The sequence below is a fragment of the Limanda limanda genome, chromosome 17 (genome assembly GCF_963576545.1).
Source record: "Limanda limanda chromosome 17, fLimLim1.1, whole genome shotgun sequence".
In the NCBI taxonomy this organism is placed as follows: Eukaryota; Metazoa; Chordata; class Actinopteri; order Pleuronectiformes; family Pleuronectidae; genus Limanda; species Limanda limanda.
Window position 1 is genome coordinate 21,463,883 of NC_083652.1, and position 15,843 is coordinate 21,479,725.

Consider the following 15,843-nt stretch of genomic DNA (forward strand, 5'->3'; position numbering starts at 1 on the left):
GATGAGCCAGTTTTTCCGGGACAGGCCGTTTTCAAGATAAAACTGTGAATGAGCTGAAATTGCACTTTGTTGAAGACTTGATTCGTGTGCTGACCCAGCTTCATCTCTCCCGCTGCTGTTAACTGTCTCGGCTGAACTCTGTGAGGAGAATACAGAGAAGCTTGAAAGAGGAAGAGATCCACAAGGAGTCGAGTCTCCAGAGAATGATTCTGTCTGGTTAGAAGAAGCGGTCGTAATCAAATGCAAACACACACACACACACACACACACACGCACGCACCTACACACATACACACACACACACCGACATGCACACAAACACACACACCGGCACACACACACTTACACACAAACACACACCTACACACACAAACACACACCCTCACAAACACACACACATACACACACACACACACCTACACACACACAAACAAACACACACACAAACACCTACATACACACACACCTACACACACAAACAAACAAACACACACACATACACACACACACACACACACACACACACACACACACACACACGCACACCTACACACAAACAAACAAACACACACACACACCTACACACACACACACCTACACACACAAACACCCACACCGGCACACACACACACACACCTACACACACACAAACAAACACACACACATACACACACAAACAAACACACACACACACACAACTACACACACACACACAGACACCTACACACACACAAACAAACACACACACATACACACACACAAACAAACACACACACACACACACATCTACACACACGCAAACACACACCTACACAAACACAAACACAAACAAACAAACACACACAACTACACGCACACACACACAGACACTTACACACACTCAAACAAACACACACACATCCACACACACATACACACACACACAAACAAACACACACAAATACACACACGCAAACACACACCTACACAAACACAAACAAACAAACACACACACACACACACAACTACACGCACACACACACAGACACCTACACACACACAAACAAACACACACACATACACACACACAAACAAACACACACACATACACACACACAAACAAACACATACACACACACACATCTACACACACGCAAACACACACCTACACAAACACAAACAAACAAACACACACACACACACACACACACAAACCCACCCAGACACACACACACTCAGACACCTACACACACACAAACAAACACAAACATACAAACACACACACACACATAAACATACACACACACACACACAGTTCACCTGTACACACGTCTATCCGACTCCTCCGGCGCCACAAATTTCCTGCTTTTACTCGTTCAGCACGAAGCTCTGCACCCCCCACCCCACCGTGCACCCCCACCCCACCGTGCACCCCCACTGTGCACACACCTTTCCGCAGCACACACTCATGTGCGGAGCCTGTGAGTTGTGTGCGAGTGCGCCCGGACCCGAGTGCACAGCAGGGGGCGACGGCGTGCCAGAGCCTCTTTGATCCTAAACACTCGGCTGCAGCTCCGAGGCGCCGGGAGGAAATCAAGATGTCATCTGAAATTGACTTAAGGGAAAAACTCTGCCTCCATCTCTCTCTCTCTTGTTCTTTTCTATCGTTCTATCACCCGCCGCTGTCTCTCCATTGTGCCGCTGCTCCATTCTTCCCAGGGCCTCTTTGATCCTTGTCCTGCCACAGAGAGACGTCCCTCTGTGGACAGAATCATAGAGAATCTGTTTCTGGACAAAGACACAGACACACTTTGCTTTATGGCGTTTTTAAATAAAATATAAAAAAAATGGCTTTACTATGATTTGATGTCTATGATGAAATGAGATTGAAATATACGAAACCGATTATAACGAATGCACGTCTTCACTCTTTGTCTCTTCCATCACTCCTCTCTCTCCCCCTTTTTTCCCTTTTCCAGGCTAACTCTCCCCGAGGAGCCTCCCAGTGCCCCCCCCCAGACCGTCATCGCAAGTGGCCGCACCAACCAGTCCATCATCATCCAGTGGCAGCCCCCCCCGGAGAGTCATCAGAATGGTCCGCTCCAGGGCTACGTCATCAGGTAAGAACACACCGTGACCATAGATATATATATAAAGAAGACTAGATGTCTCGTCTGCGTTGCCGGCCAACGGAGCCGGACGTCACCACATGGCGGCCATCTTGCCAGAGGTTGCTCGCTCACCCATAACATTGTGTTGGTAGTGGTAAATAACCATAGACATATATAAGGCTAGATGGCTCGGCCAATGGAGTCGAACGTCACCACATGGCGGCCATCTTGCTGCAGGCGGCTCGCTCACCCATAACATTGTGTTGCAGTGGTGCGTACTTTTTAAATAACCATAACTTTCCCAATTTTTAACCGATTTTTAAACTGTTTGGTTTGGGATAAACATCAGAGATGTAGTTATGACACTGCATACATTATTAAATTGTTTCGAAAAAATAACATAATTATTCATAAGTATGCAGTGTCATAGCTACATCTCTGACGTTTATCACAAACCAAACAGTTTAAAAATCGGTTGAAAATTGAGAAAGTTATGGTTATTTAAAAAGTACGCACCACTACAACACAATGTTATGGGTGAGCGAGCCGCCTGCAGCAAGATGGCCGCCATGTGGTGACGTTCGACTCTGTTGGCCGGCAACGCGGCCGAGACATCTAGTCTTTATACATGATATCTATGTAAATAACCATAACTTTTTGAAACGGTCTGGTTTGTTATAAACGTCAGAGATGTAGATATGACACTGCATACTTTGAAAATTTTATTTTCTAAAAATATTTAATAATTTATGCAGTGTCGTAACTACATCTCTGACGTTTATAACAAACCAGACCGTTTTTAAAAATCGGTTGCAAATTGAGCAAGTTATGGTTATTTACCACTACCAACACAATGTGATGGGTGAGCGAGCAACCTCTGGCAAGATGGCCGCCATGTTGTGACGTCCGGCTCTGTCGAACGAGACATCTAGTCTTTATATATGATATCTATGACCGTGACAACCCGTCTAGTTTCTTTCCTGTCCTGCCGTGCCGTTTCAGACGTAATAATATCTGTTATGTCAGATCCTTTTTTCCCTGTCTCCACTTCGCTTCATTCTCACTCACCGCTGCAATAGAATAATTGGTGCCAATTAAACACCTTCCTCTCTCCTCCCTATTCATCTGTTGTCACCTCTCTTCTTGTAACCTTTTAATATCTGCTCCGCCTGGCCTCGCTCTCCCACGCCGCCCCTCTCCGCCTCGCTTCTCTTTCCCAGAGAATAGCTGTTCTAATATATTTATGTTTTTTTTTGTGTCCGTCTGTCTGTCTCTGTCTGTCTATCCATTACCCGCCTCCGACCTGCCAGGTACTGTCTGTCCGGGCTTCCAGTGGATTGCCAGATGAAAAACATCACCAGTCCGGACCAGACCAGTCTGCTCCTGGAGGACCTCATCATCTGGACCAACTATGAGATCGAGGTGGCGGCGTATAACGGAGCGGGCCGGGGCACGTACAGCCACAAAGTCACCGAGTGGACTCTGCAAGGAGGTGAGCACTTCCTGTCGGCTTCATGGATCCCACTTAGCAGCCTGCAGCCTGGTCCCTGTGGCTGAGCCCGCAGCACGAGACGTGGGAACGACGGTTCAATCCAATCATCTCTTATCAGCCTTCAAATTAAGAGCCACAATTTTTATCCGTAGCACATCGGCACTTTGAATGCTTTGCAAACCTTGAAACAGGTGATTCACACCCGTTGTTAAGACACTCTCTTACTCCGTCTGCGCCCACGTAGCCACTATTCACCTCCGTTTCTTTGGGCAAGTTCGTCGTGGTTAACTTTGCAGTAAAGCAAGGCTCCAAAAAACAAATTATCTGCAAACATGAGACAAGAGCCAATAGCTTCGTCGCAGCCTTTTACTAAAAGAAGAACAAATATTCAAGGTCTTATTTTCGCCTGGTTGATTTTTACTGTTTTAATTCCCTGATTGGAATCTTTTTTTTTACTAGTGTGCCATGAAAAAGTCTCTGATGGCAACACTTCACAAAAAAATAAATCCCGGAGCCGTTGGCAGCACAGATTGAATTGACTCTGCACATAAACCACACAGGTGATGATGTGCGTCAGACTTGTGACATAGCTTACGACGGAAATTGCCTCCATTGATTTCTTGTCTCATTTTACATGCAGAGAGAGAAATATAATTAGAATGCACGTTGTAAACTCTCCGCTGCATATTTCCATCAATCCCAGAGATTTCATCACCTTCTGTTCTTTCCCGCTCTGTCTATTACAAAATCTTCAGAGGACCTGAAAGCACCATCTGGATGGGAACACAATGTTGCCGCGCTCGATAAAGGAATCAGTCGATCTATCTATCCACCGTAGTCACATTTGTTACTGTAAATTTACACCAAGCTGAATCTAATAAGATTATTTTCGGCGCCACATCACTGAGCATTAAATCGTGAATCTGTCTCTGGAGGAAAACCACACATTAACATGCAGACTTTTTTTTAAAATCAAGATATATAACCAATGTAGACGTTAGTTAATGCATCAGCCTCCTGAAAGGTCTCTTTTTTTATTAGAAGTAGCTTGAACGATTTTTCTCCTTTTCCCGCTTTCCTAAAAAAAAAAAAAAGTCAATTCATAGATTAGTCTTTAAAATGCTGCTGCCAGACTTAAACAAGCAGAAAAAAAAAGAGGATTCCGCTCCTGGTTTAGAGATGCTGCGCTCGCTTCCAGTTTGATTTGAAATTCCTTTAACTTGTATATGAAGCTTTGTAAGGCTTAACACACTCCCATATCTGCCAATCCCTGTCATGTTAAATCCACTCCGTGAACAGAGATCCTCGACACCGGGCTCGCCAAAAACTCTCAAGAGCACTCATAAGAAAAAGTGTGAGTGTTTCCTGCTGCTCGGTTCTTCTCCGCTGCTCAGATGCAGGACTTGCAGATATTTTGGTTTGCTTTAGATTGTTACACATGGCCTTACAGCAAGAAGGTTCCCGGTTCGAATCCCAGCTTAGCCCAGGGGTCTTTCTGTGTGGAGTCGGTGAACGGTTGTTTAAGCAGCATTTGTTTAGTTGGTTTTTCTTTGTTGGCAGGTATACAATTATTTACAGAGATATGATTCCCTATATTTATCTGACCCAGGCGTTTTGTTTACCCGGTGGCTCTGTATCTCCACATCACTCACACAAACACCTACACATTCACACACACACCCCCCCATTCACTCTCTGTCAAATCACATATTCGTGCTGCAAATGCAAATGTCGGTATCGCTGTGAAGAGGCTATTTACATTCATGTTTATCTCTCCTCACTGTCACTTAATTTCTCACTTTTTCATCTTTACATCTCGATTCAGATTATCTGTTGTTTCTTCTGCCTCCTTTATGTTATGGGTGTGGAGTGTGTGAGAGTGTGGGGGTGTACAAATATTCTATTTCTGTCACTTTCATTCGGCTTGATGATTATAAAGTACTTCAGAAGCTCCAGAGGTAATTGATCATATCTGGTATGTGTTATTATTGAAATCTTGGAAACTTCCGCACAGTACTTTTGATGCCTTTTCAATCAATCGTGAAAACGAGTGGGTCCAAACTAGACTCTGCAAATAAACAAATGTGCTGCATTAGAGGAAAACATGAAAAAAGCTTGAGATTTCTGTGTTTAATTCTCAAAACTGTGAAACCTGGAAGGTATGTGGCAGAATCTCTTTTCTCCTTGCGAAAAATTAATAATGATTTCATCATCCCAGTCGCTGTCAGTGAATAGCGGCAGCGAACAAGGCATTCACGTTGCTTAGCTCAGCTCTCATTAATTAGACGTCTCCATCACTCACTCCATTAAAGGCACAAGAGCAGATCATGATGTGAATTGAAATACATTCAAAAGGGAATCAAGGATAGCGCCGGGTGAAGAGGGCCGACGCGTTAACGTGCGACTCCACCGACTCTGTTCCGGTGTTACATCAGAATGGCGTGCTCACTTCAAACACAGAGCTGCAGGCTTCACCTGGAAGCCGCCTGAGGCACAAGCTCTCACACCCGGGTTGATTGGCAGGTTCCTCCCTCCTCCAATGAGACAAAACACAAAAAAAAAAGAAATCCCACTTCAGACTGATTCTCACACCCGAACCCAGGCTGGTCTGAGAAGTGTTCTTTTTTCCCTCATCCACAGTCCCTCATCATCACCCCCCCCCTTCTCTGGCTTTTTCTGCAGCCCCTCTCTCCATCTCTCTCTCTCTCTCTCTGTCTCTCCCCCCCCACTCTAACGCTCTCATTTTTTCCCCCCTCCCCTCCCTGGATCAGTGCCCACTGTGCCACCAGGAAATGTACAAGCCGAGGCTGTCAACTCCAGCACGGTGCGTTTTACCTGGAGTGCCCCCAGCCCTCAGTTTATCAATGGAATCAACCAGGGCTATAAGGTGAGCAGCCCCCCCCTCTCTGTCAACTAGTGCTCTCTAGTGGCCAGAGGTAGAAGAGCACTCTGTCACCCCGAGACGTGACAAGCTGTGACATTGTGGAACTAACCCAATGTTTGTATGTAAATTAACTTAACAAATATATTTTTTTATGTCAACACTTAAAACTTGAAATTACATTTCCCTACCAAAAAAAGAATTCTGTTGATATGATCTGAGCGTTCGTGAGCCTGTAACGTGGAAACTAAAACCCTTGTGCCCAATCGCATCCTCTCCAGCTGTTGGCATGGGAACCCAGTCATGCGAATGAGGTCACCATGGTTACGGCGCGTCCCAACTTCCAGGATAGTGTTCACGTCGGCTACATCTCCGGCCTCAAAAAGTTCACCGAGTACTTCTCGTCGGTGCTGTGCTTCACGACCCCGGGAGACGGGCCCCGGAGCCCCCCCCAGCGGCTGCGCACCCACGAGGACAGTGAGTGAAGCCGTTCAGACGATCACAGTTGCTAGTTGCAGATAAACTGAGATAATTACGTGTCAGGCTGTTGTTCTGTTCATTTAAACTGCCTGCTGTTCTTTTTTTTAAAGCCCCTGGTGCTGTGGGACATCTCAGTTTCACCGACATTTTGGACACCTCACTAAAAGTCAGCTGGAAGGAGCCACTGGAGAGAAATGGAGTTCTCACAGGTAACCATTACAGATAGCGTTAACATGTCTTCTTTTTGCACAATTTATGAGTCGCCGAGCTTTGTTAACTGTGGGAAACTATTCTGGGTTTGCCGACTGGTCCAGGCTACCGTATCTCCTGGGAGGAGTTCAACAGGACCAATACTCGGGTGACCCATTATTTGCCCAGCCTGACTCAGGAGTACAAGGTGACGGGGCTCACGGCCCTCACCACTTACACCATCCAGGTGGCAGCCATGACCGCCAAGGGCCAGGGCCTGCTCTCCGCCTCCACCATCTCCTCCGGCGTGCCGCCAGGTCAGTGGTCAAATGAGCAAAAAAAGAACGATTGGACTGGGAGTAAAAAAATGTAATTAAAATTCAAGTATTTTCAAATATCCACCAAGCACTCTGTTGATAGGTTTTTAAATTCACCTCTTGCGACCGGAGAGATTTCTATTAAGGTATGTTTAACAAACCACGTTTTTTCGAATTGGTCTTTCCTCTGTCCTCCTTTCACAGAGTTGCCCGGTCCTCCCACCAATTTAGCCATTTCCAACATCGGCCCGCGTTCTGTCACTCTGCAGTTCAAACCCGGTTACGACGGCAAGACGTCCATCTCCCGCTGGCAGGTGGAAGCTCAGGTGAGACGCTCTGACACGATAAGAACAACCTGTTTTTTGTGTGTCGGGATGTCTTAACTTTGGCTCACAGGTGTAAGTAGCTCATTAGGTTCATTTATTTAGCTGCTTATATCACTCTGCGTTTCAGATTGGCATAATAGGAGAGAATGAGGAATGGCTGATGGTTCATCAACTGGCTAATGAGCCTGATGCTCGATCGCTGGAGGTCCTGGAGCTAAACCCTTATACTTTCTACAGGTGAGCGCACAAAGCAAATTACGCTTGTAAACTGTATTTGCTATGTAGTAAAACCCATATTTTGCACTGTCGTCTTGTATAAACTGATTCTCCTTTATCCTTTATGATCCGTTTTACTGTCATCCCGAATACGTGGCTCTGTTTGCGTTGTGTTCTGTCGTTCTCTCCTCATAAACGGATCCTATTCTCCATTACTCCAATGACCTAGTTTCCCTTTGGCCATCGTTAAAGTTTCATCCAATCTCCTCTAATCTAGTCTCAAGTAATCTAACCTAATCCTTTTTTCTCATATCGCTCGCCTATCACGAGGAGAGGAATTCCAGAGTCAGCTTTTTTTTTTCTCTCTGCCCCAGGTTCCGAATGCGCCAGGTAAACATCGTGGGCACCAGTCCTCCCAGTCAGCCCTCCAGGAAGATCCAGACCCTGCAGGCCCCCCCGGACATCTCCCCGGCCAACGTCACCCTGCGCACGGCCAGCGAGACCAGCCTGTGGCTTCGCTGGGTGGTGAGTTAGCGCGGCTCGTTGCACATCGGGGGCGTGACTCAGCGCGTCTGGAGTTGGTTAGGTTTTTCATTCGATTATTATTAAAGTCAAATATGCATGTCCGGTGCTTCGACCTTGCACTACTGAAGCAGTGCACTGTACATTAGGACTAGACGACTATTTCAATTTGCCTCCTTCTTTTCCATTTTTGTCCTTCTTGGCGGCGGTGGTGGTGGAAAGTCATGTTGGGATGAGAATGAACTGTTATAATATTTGACTGCTACTCATAAGCCAGGCTTTTTTTGGAAATCTGATTTAGGCTCAGTCATTCTGCCCATAAAAATCACAACGTTCCGATTTTTTGACAGTTTCTTTCTTTCAGTTCTCTCTCTCTCTCTCATCGACTAACACTAAATACTTTAAACTCACTCGTATGGCTAAAACTTCTTTGTGTTTTCTCTTTATTGTGCAGCAGATTTGTCCTATGCATGGAAAATTTGAATGTGCCATTGTGTTCTTGTACTCTCGCTGCTGAACACAGGTTGAGCATTTGTTATATTTTGGAAAGGTGCACGCTCTCTGTCCTTGATTGTGGCTGTTGTCTGCATCAGTATTCGGCCAGTGTGTGTTCCCTGCTACATCTGCCCATTATCGTCCCGGTGCCAGCGGCTGAGCTCGGTGCCAGGCAGCAGCAAAGCCCCCCCCCCCCCGCAGCGACTGCAGGATTAAAAAGAAAAGTACATGTTACCTGGATTTAACAGCGGAGGGGTGTCGGCGGTGTGTGATACAGCACCAGCAAATTAATGGAACAGCGCCATGATTTTGGGCTCTTTTAAAAAAAAAAAAGCTGGGCTAAACTGTAGTAAAATTTTGTGGTCCACTTTATCGGCATGGCAGTGGAGGTGTTGGCAGCCTGACTCAAGGCCACGTTGATTTGAAGAACACGAGCGCTGTCGTAAAAGTCCAGTACATGTTTGCGCTAGGATGCTCACTTATCACGTTCAATTATATGCATAGGTCAGTGTGCGATATTAAACATGTACGTCTGTTTTTCTAATTTACTCTCTCCGGCCGAGTGACTTTCTGAGTCATTGCCAACACCTGCTTCTGCCGAGCAGTTCATTTCTATATTGATGAACTAATCACTCAAACCTGCACAGCGATCAGGCTTTTAATTACTTTTCAATACCTATATTTCCTCGTGAAGTATGAAATATTGAGATACAATTATTAATAATGAACTGGGGGATCTCCTCACACGCAGCCTCTTCCAGAGTGGGAGTACAACGGGAATCCAGATCTCGTCGGCTACAAGGTCCAATACTCCAAGGCCGCCTCTAAAGGGGGGGTTCTGGCTCACGTGATCATGGACCGGCTGGAGAGGGAGTTCACCATCGAGGACCTGGAGGAGTGGACGGAGTACGAGGTCAGAGTTCAGGCCGTCAACGGTATCGGCTCCGGGACCTGGAGCCCGCCGGTCCACGGCAGGACCCGGGAGTCTGGTGAGGGGGGGGGGGGGAATGTGTCCACGGAAGCCCACTTTAAAAATCAGATAGATATGTATAATTGAAGTGCTCTAAACGTGTCCCTTTGCCTCCCTGCTGCAGTGCCCTCTAGTGGCCCCACCAATGTGTCGGCCTTCGCCACCACCTCCAGCAGCATCCTGGTGCGGTGGGGGGAGGTCCCGGCCACTGACCGCAACGGACTCATTCTGGGATATAAGGTCAGATAAGTGATCCACATCAGAATCTCTACACGTCAGGGGTTTTCAACTGGGGGTCCGCGTCCCCCTGGTGGTCCGCGACAGCATTGCAGGGGGTCCGCGAAATTCACTTTCATCACATTTCCAGATCACTCTTGAATATCGTGAAAAATATCTTAAATAAGAAAAATATGTCTGAAATAATATAAAGGTGCTGGTGATCATGAGGTTAAACTTAAGTAGGCCTCAATTGTTTGTGTGATAGATAGATAGATAGATAGATAGATAGATAGATAGATAGATAGATAGATAGATAGATAGATAGATAGATAGATAGATAGATAGATAGATAGATAGATAGATAGATAGATAGATAGATAGATAGATAGATAGATAGATAGATAGATAGATAGATAGATTACTTTATTCATCCCCAATGGGAAATTAAGTCGTCATAGCAGCCGGTATATTTGAATACAATAAAATACAATACAATAGAATAAAATAAAAAATGTTGAGGTAGAAAGAATAAAAAACAGAAACACAAGATAAATTGTATGATATTGTATGATTATCATTTGTGACATATTCTGCATTACTTGTAGCCCCAGTTTATGTTGATTGTTATTGCTCTCCGTTACTTTAACGTTCTCTCAACATGTCGGCTTCATGTCTGTACATTTAAGTCATGAATGTTATATATTGATGTGCATATGGTTCTGAGATGCAGTACAACTACAAACTGCATTTTAAATTTGTTTTCAATTCTTAAGCACTGAAAATCAACCGTTTTTGTTGTTTTTTCACAGATTTTTCTAGATTTGTTTGAGATTTTTAAATAAAACCAACATGGAAAACCAAATGTTAAAACTTCCTTCTATCCACATGCACACACACACACACAGGGAGGCAGTGGGCCGTGGGTTACTTTCTAGTCAGAATGGTTGGTCCCTGGGACAAAACCAGTTGAAAACCCCTGTCGAGTAAACAAAACCGTCCCCTTCAAAAAAGCCCCTCACTGTGTAACGTCCCCTGCGTCTCTCAGGTCGTGTACAAGGAGAAGGACTCGGACAGAGCGCCCGACTTCTGGATGGTGGACGGCAACACCAGCCACAGTGTGCAGCTGACCGGCCTGGGCAAGTACGTCCTGTACGAGATCCAGGTGCTGGCGTTCACTCGTATCGGGGACGGACGCAGCAGCTCGCCGTCCATCCTGGAGCGGACGCTGGACGACGGTAAACGGATTTAATCACGTCTGTTATCGATGAAACATTGTTTTTTTCCTCTCAATGTTTTTTTATGGCACCGACGCTGAGAGGATTGCAGTTGATGATGTTCAATTTTCATTTCCTTGATGCAGTTTTTATGAAAGGATTTATGTCACAAATAAAACTTAATTTAGTCTTTGCTGATCATGCCCATATTTTTTTGGTCTTGCCCCTCCATCCAGTCTTTCTGGAGAGAAGTGGCAAAAATTGTTTCAAAGGTTCTATGCTCTAATATGAATGTATTATTCACAACTCTCTATCTTGGGAATATGCCAGATGGGTTGAGTAAAGCTGATATATACCTAGTTAGGGTCTTGCTGGCTGCAGGTAAAAAGGCCATCACAAAATGTTGGCTCCAGAAAAACGCTCCCACTACAGACTCTTTTGTTAATATTGTAAAACAACTACATGTACTAGAGCAAATGACTTATTCAGTCAGACTCCAAAAAGACTTAGGTGAAAAACGATGGCAGAAATGGCCAATGAGTGAGACTGTGTGCACGTACTGGGTTTGATACTTTGTCTTTTGGATTTATTGATCACCCCTGGACCTTGAATTTGGGTAATTGTTCAATGTTTTGTATTTGTCTTTTGTTTTACCTCCCTGTACTAAAAGATGAAAATGATCTATAAATAAAGAGTTTAAATAAAAACTAACTAATTTAGCTTTTCTTGTTTGTTTTTTTTGTGGGACAGTGCCAGGACCTCCGGTTGGCATCCTCTTCCCAGAAGTCCGGACCACCTCAGTGAGGCTCATCTGGCAGCCGCCCGCTCAGCCCAACGGCATCATCCTGGGTGAGTGTTCAATATACAGACTTCCGATGTTATTATCGTGAGGCGAAGGCGAGAGGCAAATCTATTTTCTGGTGCCTTTCTACAACAAGGCGGTTCAAAGTGCTGTATACCTGCAGCATTAAAAGGCATCAAGACGAGGCAATTAACAAGGACACAGATGAAGAGGATTCATAAAGACAACAATAAAACGGAAGATAAAAGGAATAATTAGACAGAATAAAAGCCGGAGAGTCAAACTTACGGCGCAGCTACAGTGAAGTGGGAGATGTGAAAAGTTCAGAATAAAATTTTACAGAACACAGTGGAAAAGAGAAAGTTCTGATTTCAGCAAAACACGTCTTTCTCTCTGCTCTCCACTATTGTTTGATTTTGAAGTGCGGCTGGATTTTTTTTTTGTCTTTGCTTCTGCTTTGCTATGCGTGACCGGGTATAATATGAGTTTGTCTTCTCAGCCTATCAGATCACATACAGACGGAACTCTTCGAATAGCAACGCCGCCACCGTGGACGTGCTGAGCCCGAGCGCCCGGCAGTACACGGCCACGGGACTCAAGCCCGAGCTGGTTTATGTATTCCGCCTCACCGCTCAGACACGGAAAGGCTGGGGGGAGGCGGCCGAGGCTCTGGTGGTCACAACAGAGAAGAGAGGTAAATAAAACCCCCCGGCTCAGATGCATTATTTAATTTATCCACCTCTTAAATATGTAATCAAGTTCCGGAGTGACGGTGCGTGTCTGTGTGTGTGTGTGCGTGTGTGTGTGTGTGTGTGTGCGACCTTCAGCTCGACCCCAACCCACGAGCCGCCCTGTCGTGCCACAAGAGGAAGTCCAGGCTCGCAGAGTGCTGTTGTCATGGGAACCAGGCAGCGACGGCCTGTCCCCGGTCCGTTACTACACCGTCCAGTACAGAGAGCTGCCCGACAGCAACTGGACCGTCCACTCGGCGTCGGTCCGACACGAGACACACTCCTACATCGTGGACAGGTAGGCTTCTAATGTCCTCTGTATATAAACTGAAACATGTCTGCAGCTGCTTTAGTTCAGTCATGTAACATACAAGTACAAAATATGGGTAAAAATATACATGGGGTGTGGTAGAAAGTAGTTACCACTCCCAAATATAACAAAAAGATCAAGTACAAAGCATACAAAGTTATATGTTGGTATAAAAGAGAAAATTGGACATTTTTTTTTAACAGAACAAACATATTTATGCAAAATAAAAACAGTATGAATATCATTATTTAAACGAGCTTTATCTCTTTCTGTAGCCAGACAATAACACAAAAGGAAACCAATAAATGCACATTTTCATTCCACAAGATAACTCCATTAGGGTTTAATAGAGAAACCGGTCCTGGAGATGTTTCACACAGAGGCAGATGAGGAATTCTTCTCCTGTAACACGACGTCCACCTTTGCACTTTTTCCTCCTTCTCCTTTAAAGGTTGAAGCCGTTCACGTCCTACCAGTTCCGCATTAAAGCCACTAATGACATCGGAGACAGCGAGTACAGTCAGGAGAGTGAGGCCATCACCACGCTGCAAGACGGTGAGACCTCGGCGACCCGGCGCATCAGCGTCGTTATCGGTTGTGTGAACACGCCGTTACGTCCGTGTGTTGACTTTGGATTTTCACAGTGAAAACTTGACATCATCAGCGCTTGTTTTTCTGCTCTCGTGCTGTTCCTATCCAGAATGTTTGAATTATATATCGCTCTCCGCAGCTGGTTTGCTTTGTTAACACCAAAATTCCCTTTTTTTTTCCCTGTGGTGTGTGCTTATCTTCCAGCTCCAGACAAAGCTCCAACAATTATGTCTGTTACACCTCACACCACCACATCTGTGCTGGTGCGCTGGCAGGTAGGCTGTTGAATAACTTGGCGCCATGACTGGAAGAATGAATGGTGACGGTGGAATTTGTTGGCCCGGAGATGCCGGTTGTGACGCACGTGTTTGTGAAGTTTTGAGGCATTAAGCTCACCCCCCTCCTCTGTTCCGCAGCCCCCCTCTGAGGACCACATCAACGGGGTCCTGCTGGGGTTCAGGGTCCGGTTCAGAGAGCTGCACTACGACCGGCTCCGCAGCTTCACCGTCCGCACGGTGAACAGCCCGTCGGCCAACTGGGCCGATCTCACCGGTGAGTTCACCTCTTCTCTGTTTCACCTACTTTGAGTTACATGCACGAATGGATTGAGTCACCAATGATTTTATTTTATTCTTTATTGTCGCAGTTCTCACAATTTTACTTTTTCGCATTTGATGCTTGTACTTAAAGCCGTCAATATTTATGTCTTTTTTGGTGCAAGTGCAGAGAATATGTAAATATATGTATAACAACAATGACAAGAATAAGGAAAGAAACTTAAGAAACTGAGAATAAATTACAAAAATTTGAATAAAACATCTGGCTAGATGGTTCATGAACATATAAACACATGTACACACTTACATGTATATCATATATCATACATGTTTTTTTAATTTATAGTATGGTGTTCACATTTGACCTCCAATTGTTGAATGAAAAGTTCCTCGTTGTGTGTTACATAGCTGTAAATCTTAAATATACTGTATTTGTATCTGTCTATTTCTAAAATGATATCAGATGGTGATTTGCCTAAAATAATACATTTGATTGGGAGTATTATCATGATAGAGATTATATTTAATTGCCAGTATGTTTTGAGTAAGGGACAGAAAAGTAAAAATATGTGAGTGAGTCTCCACCTCTTCAATCCGCTGCATTGGAACGGATTGATTCACCAATGATTTTTATTTAATTCTTTATTGTAGGAGTTCTAAAAATTTTACTTTTTCTTATTCGATGCTTGTACTTTAAGCCGGCAATATTTATGTATTTTGGTGCAAGTGCAGAGAATATGTAAATATATGTATAACAACAATGACAAGAATAAGGAAAGAAACTAAAGAAACTGAGAAAAGGGAATAAATTCCAAAAGTCTGAATAAAACAGTTAGGTAGACGGTGCACGGACATATAAACATACATGTGCACACTTACATGTATATCACATATCATACATGTTGCAGATTGACATGGACTGAATTCTGTATTATTATTATTCCGTTCTGATCTGGATGTTTCAGTTCTTGATTTCTAATTCTATAGTTTATTAGTATGGTGTTCACATTGGAACTCCAGTTGTTAAATGAAAAGTTCCTCGTTGTGTGTTACATAGCTGTAAATCTTAAATATCCTGTATTCGTATCTGTCTATTTCTAAAATGATATCAGATGGTGATTTGCCTAAAATAATGCATTTAATTGGGAGTATTATCATGATAGAGATTATATTTAATTGCCAGTATGTTTTGAGTAAGGGACAGAAAAGTAAAAATATGTGAGTGAGTCTCCTAATGTCTCCACCTCTTCACTCTTTCCCCGACTTTGGTTTGCATTGGAACGGATTGATTCACCAATGATTTTTATTTAATTCTTTATTGTAGGAGTTCTCACAATTTTACTTTTCTTATTTGATGCTTGTACTTGAAATCGTCAATATTTGTGTATTTTTTTGTGCAAGTGCAGAGAATATGTAAATATATGTATAACAACAATGACAA

At 44.3% G+C, this 15,843-nt stretch overlaps 1 protein-coding gene across 1 annotated transcript in view; it reads left to right on the forward strand.

Moving 5' to 3' along the window:
• The window catches only part of sdk2a (sidekick cell adhesion molecule 2a), a 51,813-nt gene that overhangs the window by 20,130 nt on the left and 15,840 nt on the right, over positions 1-15,843 (forward strand). Inside the window, exons 15-32 of the mRNA XM_061089966.1 lie at positions 1,959-2,099; positions 3,401-3,582; positions 6,354-6,469; positions 6,745-6,940; positions 7,054-7,152; positions 7,258-7,449; positions 7,654-7,775; positions 7,903-8,012; positions 8,366-8,516; positions 9,760-9,997; positions 10,103-10,218; positions 11,243-11,432; positions 12,162-12,260; positions 12,713-12,907; positions 13,041-13,242; positions 13,706-13,809; positions 14,050-14,120; positions 14,262-14,397. Of these exons, the coding sequence (XP_060945949.1) occupies positions 1,959-2,099; positions 3,401-3,582; positions 6,354-6,469; positions 6,745-6,940; positions 7,054-7,152; positions 7,258-7,449; positions 7,654-7,775; positions 7,903-8,012; positions 8,366-8,516; positions 9,760-9,997; positions 10,103-10,218; positions 11,243-11,432; positions 12,162-12,260; positions 12,713-12,907; positions 13,041-13,242; positions 13,706-13,809; positions 14,050-14,120; positions 14,262-14,397 (2,660 nt within the window). The remainder of the gene's footprint in view (positions 1-1,958; positions 2,100-3,400; positions 3,583-6,353; positions 6,470-6,744; positions 6,941-7,053; positions 7,153-7,257; positions 7,450-7,653; positions 7,776-7,902; positions 8,013-8,365; positions 8,517-9,759; positions 9,998-10,102; positions 10,219-11,242; positions 11,433-12,161; positions 12,261-12,712; positions 12,908-13,040; positions 13,243-13,705; positions 13,810-14,049; positions 14,121-14,261; positions 14,398-15,843) is intronic.